Here is an 8204-nt window from a genome sequence, read left to right as displayed (position 1 = left end):
AAAGCATTACAGGCTGGGCTTTCCCAAAGCCAGATCAAGTAGCAGGTATGAAAGGGGGAGCTGGGTCCATGCTCAATGCATTGGGGTCTGTGCCACTTGTGGGTTTCCTGGACCCCAGCTGAGGCCATTGTGGGAGAGAACCATAGCAGCAGGGGCATCTCAGAGTGCCTGTCAGGATTGTCTAGAAGTCTGGTGGCTCATGTTGCAGACCTGGCAGGACTTCCTGGACTCCTCAGCTGATATGCTGTCCAGACCAGCACCTCCCTTTCCTGGAGCTGCGGTTGAAGGCTGTGTAAGCTTGTGACAGCAGTACACTCTCATTTGGGGTTCAGTGCCTTTACCAAATGCCTCTTCACCTGCCTCAGTTGTGGGGAGGATCTGAGCCAGATCTAGGTTTGGAACATGGTCATCATTCTGAGACCAGGAGACTGGAGTTGGATTCATGAGGGTCCCTCATGTGCCCATGCTGGTAAAGGACCAGGTGGGAGTGTTCGTAAGTGGTCTTCCCATTTCCTCCCCACCTCCCCCCAGGATATTCCACAGCTACCTAGCCTAGGTAGGGAAGGGAGTCTGCTCCCTTTACCCTTCTTAAGTCCTCTTCTTTTTGGACCAACTTCTTTTAGAGTGTCTGTGAACAGCTACGGGGCTGGTGACCTCTGCCCACAGGAGCACCATTCTGCCCAGCACCCCCAAGGCTGATGGAGAGCAGTGGCATTCTGTGGCAGCACCTGTCCTCACAAAGGCTGAAATCTATTCTTTGTGCCTGGGTGTTGGCTGAGATGGCCTTTGTGTCACCAGTTCAGAGATGATGTGGCCTTTGCAGTAATATAAAAGAGTCTTACCTGGTGGCAACTGGTCTGGCCACAAAATTGTTCTCATCCCCCTCCTTCAGTCTTTCCTCTCTGGGGCTCTATACATTCAGAAAAACTTCCCCCATGACAAAGTATGGAAATGAACCCTGAAAGTGTAATCTTGTATATACTTTTTCCCCCCAGAAAACTATGATGTTTTGTTAAAAATCTGTTAATTTTCTTTAATTTGTTTTTTTTTTTTTTTGCATTTTAGGCATAGATTTAATCACAGCATTTCCCTCTCCCTCTTTTAATATCTTTAGTAATATCCTCTCTTTATTTCTGATGTTGATCTTTTAAGCTGTAGGCTTATGGTGTTATAGTCCCCACCCCCAAACACACAAATTTTGATTCCACTTGCTTTCTATATTGTATTTTCATCTTTAATTTCATTAATTTCTGCTTTTGGTCAGTCCCCTTATTATTGATTTTGGTTTTGTTTTCTACTTTTTTTTTCTAGGTACTTAATGATGGTAGCTTATATCATTGGCTTCAGACTTTTCTTCTGTGCCACTGTAAATCTTTGGTGCTATAAAATTTTCTCTGTACTCTTTAGCTGCATTTCTCAAGTTTAGATTTTCTTTGTTTTATTTTTCTTCATTAAAATCCTTTCCCATTTTCCTTTTCCCTCTTTTTCCCCCCTGAGTTTAATAGCATTTGCTCTTAAAGTTAGGGCTGTGATCCATGTTGAGTTAATTTTTGTATAGGCTATTACACAGTGGTTCAACTCCATGAAGACATTCCATCATCCCAAGACTTTTTCATGAAAAATCTATGATGGTGTCACTGAATTCTTTGGACACCCTTGCTGAAAGTTAATTCATCATACCTCTAAGGGGTTTATTTCGATTCCTAATTCTAGTCCACTGATCTATAGCTGCCTTTTCTTATGCCATCATATTATCTTTTCTGTTTTTAAATTATTTATTCTAACCATTTTAATTGGCAAATAATAATCATACATATTTATGGGGTAGAATGTGATACTTAGTTATATATCCATTATGAAAAAATTAGGAGGTCCTGCAAACAACTAAAAATACCATAGAATTCAGAAATCCCACTACTGGGACATAGATCCAAAGGGAGTGACATGCCAAAGAGATGCAAGTACTCCTGTGTTCATTGCCCATGTTCATTGTAATATTAATTACAATAGCTAAGATATGGAAGCAGCCTAGGTGTTTATCAATAGATGCACAGATAAAGAAAATATAGTGTACATGCACACCAGAATACTATTCAGCTGTAAAAGGAGGGAAATCCTGTCATTTGACACAACATGAGCGAACCTAGAGAACATTACCCTAAGTGAAATACCATGCCACCTGGATTGCTGTAGCATTTGCACTACATTTTAAAAATGAGAGAAGTGACAGTAATCCAACTTACCTTTCCTTTAACATGCTATTTTGGTTATTCTGGGTCTCTTGGATTCCCCCATGAATTTAAAAATAAGTTTACCAATTTCTGCAAAGCCAGCGGGAGATGGACAGGAGGAGGTGGACTTTGTAGATCTATTGGAGAGTATTTTCAGCTTTAGGATTTTGATTCATGAACAAGGAGTGTCTTTCCAAATTTAGATTTTATTTCATGTCTTTCAATGATGTTTTATAATTTTAAGAGTATAAACATTGCCCAAACGTGTTCAATAGATGTTATAAATTCTAGTGTCCTACAGCACGGTGATATAACTATAGTTCACAAAATACTATTATGATTTTACAAAGAACCAGAAGAGTTCAAAGCCTCCAAATATAAAATAATGATAAGAAGATGGAAATGTTAATCATCCTGATTTGATCTGTATACATTGTAGACATGTATTGAAAGATCACATTGTATGTACAATTTTATCAACATTTTTTATGTTAATCAAAATTTTTAAAAATTTTAAGGGAATGGAAAACATAACTACCATGATTTGATCAGTACATACTATATAAATGTATCAAGTCATCCCACAAATATGTACAACTAAAATAATAATAAAATATTTGTATTCATATGACATGTGCACATTTTAAATGATGTTTCACAAAATGATGCATTTTACCATTTAATTACATAGTTAAAATACCTCATGTCATTGAAGACATTGTTGCTTCTATGGTTCTGAACAAGTTGTTATCTGTTAGATCAATTAAGAATAAGAAAAATAAAAATTTTTATTTTGCCTCCAAAATGTATAAAAATAAAACCCTCAAGGATACCTGAAAAAAATCATGTTTGCTGTTTTTCCCCATGATCTTTTCATTAATTTTAATGTTTTTAAGTGGAATTCTATTAATTTTACTTTCAGATTATTAACTGCTTATATATACAAATACCATTAAATTTTGTATACTGATCTTCTACCTTGAAATTTTGATTATTTCATTTATTAATTCTAATAATTTTCAGTTGATTGTTTATGATTTATATAAAAAAGTTCCTGCTATCTCAAATTTATTTAACAAGGTATAATAGTTTTATCTTTTTTGCCTTTAATTCTAAAAAAATAGGAACAACCACAGTATAGAACACAGATGCATTCATCATTTTAGAAATAGTCATGGGAATAGGCTTTCTAATACCGAATAACTCAGTGGTTACTGAGATTTTATTAAGATAAAGTAATTATTTATATCGGGATAAAATGTGACAAAACACATACTTCATAGAACTTCATTAAAATAATTATATTTTCAAATTTGTGGATACTTGGAACTGTTTTTGAACTAAAGAAATAATATTAGATGATGTTTTTCTATATATCACAAAGTATTTAACATTGGATTACTGCATACAGTAATTATAAGAGGGAAGAAATAACTTTCTGTGGGTTTTACATCATTAAAGAACTAAACCTAGAGAAGATTTTGCCTTTTTAACAACCTTCTTGAGTGCACTCTTGACCTCCTTGTTCCTCAGGCTGTAGACCACAGGGTTCAGCATGGGGATGACCATAGTGTAGAACACAGATGCAATTTTGTCAGTGTCCATGGAGTGACTGGAGCTCCGCTGTAAATACATGATGATGACGGTCCCATAAAAAATAGAAACTGCAATGAGGTGAGAAGCACAGGTGGATAAAGCCTTCTGGTATCCCTTACCTGAGTGCATCTTCAAAATGGTGATGAATATGAACAGGTAGGAAATCAAGATAACAAGAAAAGCAAAAATGACATTAAAAGTTGACATAAGAACAAGAATCAGTTCGGCAATGTGTTTATCAGAGCAAGTTAGAGTCAAGACAGCGGGAATATCACAGAAGAAGTGATGGACCACATTGGTCATACAGAAAGAGAGAGGCAGAACGTGTCTCCAGTTTGCACAGAAGCATTCAGCAAACCAATGGCATAGCAGCCTATGGCCAGACGAGTGCACACAGTGTTTGTCATGGTGGTGGAGTAATGCAGGGGCTTGCACACTGCTGCATAGCGGTCATAGGCCATTGTGGTCAGAAGGTAATTTTCTACAGTGGCAAAGAGTGCAAAAAAGAACATCTGAGCAGCACAAGCATTGTAGGAGATGACCTTGTCTTCCATCAGCAAGCCAGCCATGACCTTGGGAGTGACAGCTGAGGAGGAACAAAAGTCCACCAGAGACAGATTACTGAGGAAAAAGTACATGGGGGTGTGGAGGCGGGAGTCCAGCAGGATCAATGTGATCATCCCCAGGTTCCCCACCAGAGTGATGAGGTAGACGACAGTGAACAGTATGAAAAGGGGAAGCTGCAGTTGTGGGGCGCTGGTCAGTCCCAGCAGGATGAACTCCCTCACCTCTGTGTTATTCTCCATGGGTGGTACGTTAGAACCACCAGGTGCTGTGTAGCAAAGAGGAAAATTTTGGTTTTTGAAGAGCAAAACTTAGTTGAGCAGAAATGGAAAAGTGTAAGTATTACTTTATTATGATAATCATATTTTTCAGTATTCTCTAGATCTGAAGTGTTGGCATGATCATACAATGTAGTGGACAATTTATCTAAACAATTATTTGATTTTGAAGAGTAAGGGTCTTCACGATTGTCTTCCCAATTTGTTAATTTGTTTAGTTGAATAGTTGAGTCACAGATATCAATGGTGAGGTATCATATTTTTGAAGTTACTTTAGCCTGCATATCTATTTTGGTGGAAAGCTTCAACTTTAATTTTTTTAAAAAATTTTTTTGAAGTACATTAGTCCAGAATTTAAAAAATTTTAATAGTTATTTAAGACATTTGAAAACACTCATTCACCCCTCACTACAATTTCCTATTATTTAGCATCCTATCCTTTGGAACATTATAAGTTCAGCCCATGAGGGCTTTATGTTTGCTCACCTTAACATACATCACATGTTTAACACAGAGTGTTCTACAAGGAAGGCCAGGAGTTTTATATATAAGCACCTGTTTGACTGTGTGTGTGTTTGTGTCTCTGTAGAGCTAGGTATTCTTATTTTTTCTCACTATTAAGACAACTGATAATTTATGAAATTAAGTGATATTCTAACATTCCAAAAGTTGATCGACAAAGATTCAAGAATCAATATTTAAACTGAGTCAAATCTTAATCAAAAACCTGTAACTTTAGCTATAACACCATCAGTATTTGTACACCTGCCAGTTATAATAAGAATGGATTATGGGCAAATAATAGAATTATGGGCAAAATGTTACAATGAAGTTCAGATCTTGCTAATTCATTAGGTCCCTTCCTATTTAAAGAAGGACCACTGCACTCTCTGTTTGTCCCCTTTAATCTCTAGTGAGAAACCACCAGGTTGTAAACAACTAGAAATTCATTCAGAGTTTGATCTATGCTTTAAAAAATATTTTCTAAAGCAGCAAGATGACCTTTTATAAATGTCACTAAACTTTGTCCTGATGACCTTTTGATATTTATACTCTAGCTTCATTTTGGTGTTTTTTAAAAACAGTCACAACGCCAACTTCTGTGCTCACATAATTCAGAGAAGGTCCAGCTGCCCCACTACCCCTCATGAACAGCAATTTTCCCCAAACTTTCATATTGATTATAGAAGCTTACCTCGCTCTTCAAACACAAATGGTAGTCAGTCCTGAAAAAGCGTTTGAAAGCAGAAATTCTTCTATGAAAAAACACATTGTTGGAGCAGCTCTCTTGTGGGTAGTAGACAAAATATTCTGAGGTCCCTAAGGCAGGGACACATGGAGACTAATGACCATTTGGGCCTGAATCTACAATGCATTCTTACTGTGTCTGTGGAGGATGCACCTCCTCCTAATTTGTAAAAGAAACATTATTATGTTACGTCTTCTATATCATCTACAGTAGGATGTTTGTTTGCAAACAATAAAATTTAAAAACAGCTAGCTTAGTGGTTATGATTTCACAATCAATCAATAGAATTCAATCGTGGGGTATTTCTCTTGACTACAGTTGTGCAGTCACAGCAAGCCTTGAGGTTGGAAGGAAACCCTTCCTGTACTAACAGATAATAATTTTCAAATGCATTACTAATGACCACAGGGGAACCACATGCCATCCTCTCCTTTAAATTAAACACCCGGAAGTATGTCAGACTTCAGAGATGAATGCATGTACATCAGCAGGGAATAATGCATACACAGAGCTCTCCTGGGATGTTCTCCCATGAGGGAACCCTCATTGCTTCATCTCACTTTTTAAGGAAAGAAGAATTAAACTACCTGTGGGACTCAGCTGGATAGTTTAAGTGTACACAAGTATAGTCATATTATTATTTCTTATTTTCAATCTTTACTATATAACTGAAAGACCAGTATGTACAATTTTTAATATAGAGCTTTAAATTTTTTTCAAATGTATATTCATGTAACCACTATGACAAACACCCATAATAAATTTTATTAACCATTATGGTCAAGGTATCACCCACCTATTGCCCTGGAGAATACTATCAATTTTTTCCTTTTGGTTTTTCCTTTGCATGAATGTCCTAACCTAGACTTCTAGGATATGACACCTTTATTTCATTCAATTAGTGTAATGCAATCAAGGCCCATTCATACTGTTATGGATGCCAGTAATCTCCATTGTGCACATTGAGCTTTACATTCCCTAGTTGAGGAATATTAATGCTGTTTTCAGTTTTGGTGGTTACTAATAAAGCTCTTCTTACTTTTCATTTCCCTAAAGGTTTTTTTTTGCTTGTTTGTTTTGAACATTGATTTTATTTCATTGAGTAAATACATAGGATACACTGTGTCACTCATTCTGTGATGTTAGCATAACCTCAGAGCAAAGCTAGACAAAAAAGTTAATTAAAAAAAACTGTAGACCAATACCCCTGTTTAATATAGTGATGTTAAAAACACTCACAGGACAAATCCATAAATTAACATAACTATAGATCATGACTGTGTTGTTTTACTCCAAGAATGTAAAGGTGCTTAGGTAAAGAAAAAGAAAGCCATGTAATTAACCATATTATTATAGTGAAGAGAGCAACAAGATCATTTCTGTAATATGGAATAAGTACCTGCTGAAGTTTTAATTCTTTCTTAAAAAGAATACTCAGAATGCTAGGAACTGAACTAACTAAAGAGAACATGTAGAAACCACAGCTAAGATCATAATCCAAAGGAAAAGGCCAAAGACTTCCTCAAACATCAGATACAAGGATTGCTGCTCTCATCACTCATGTTCAAAATTGTACCAGAAGTTGAAGGCAGACCAAGGGGCAGGGAAATAAAAGAAACCAAACTGGAAAGAAGGAAATCTATGTCTATTCTCTGATGACATGAAATTCTATAACAAAAATCTTAAAATTGTGTATTTAAAAAGTGTTACCTAATAAATATAATCAGTAAGTTCACAGGATTGAAGACCATCAACCCAATTCTTTTACACATCTACACGCAGACAAAAATAATCTTAAAAGGAAATTTAGAAAATAGTTTGATTTATAACAGCATATATGTCAATCAAATATTCAGAAATGGACTTTACCAAAAAGTTACACCTGTATATCTTTCTTGAATGTACAAAAAAATTGATGAAAACAAAACCCCTACATTTTAAATTTTCATGGGTTTTAAGAGTTACGGCTTTATAGGGCAACACTTTCCAAAGGTATCTATAGATTTAATGAAATCCCTACCAAGATCCTAATGGCATGTTTCCAGATATGTAAAGCCAACACAAAAATCATATTGAATTTCAATGGATGCTCCACAGCTAAAATAAACTTGCAGAAAAACAAAGTAGCAGCACATGCCTATTCCAAATTCAAAGTGTATTCCTCAACCACCATAGTCATTGCAATGTGGATTGGCTTAAGTGAACTCATGGAATGGAATTAAGAGTCCAGGAAATGTCATATGTCCAAGGTCAATTGAATTTTGACAAAAGTGACAAGTTTATTCA

General features: G+C 36.0%; 1 protein-coding gene across 1 annotated transcript; it reads right to left on the bottom strand.

Moving 5' to 3' along the window:
- Positions 1–3686: 3686 nt before the first annotated feature.
- Positions 3687–4636, bottom strand: LOC114099992 (olfactory receptor 5B17-like). The gene is given in 2 exon segments (XM_027944578.2): positions 3687–4145; positions 4148–4636. Coding segments are annotated over 2 exon segments (945 nt in total). The 5' UTR covers positions 4634–4636.
- Between the last annotated feature and the right edge of the window lie 3568 nt (positions 4637–8204).

The sequence above is a fragment of the Marmota flaviventris genome, chromosome 9 (assembly GCF_047511675.1).
Source record: "Marmota flaviventris isolate mMarFla1 chromosome 9, mMarFla1.hap1, whole genome shotgun sequence".
In the NCBI taxonomy this organism is placed as follows: Eukaryota; Metazoa; Chordata; class Mammalia; order Rodentia; family Sciuridae; genus Marmota; species Marmota flaviventris.
This window is presented reverse-complemented; position numbering and strand designations above follow the sequence as displayed.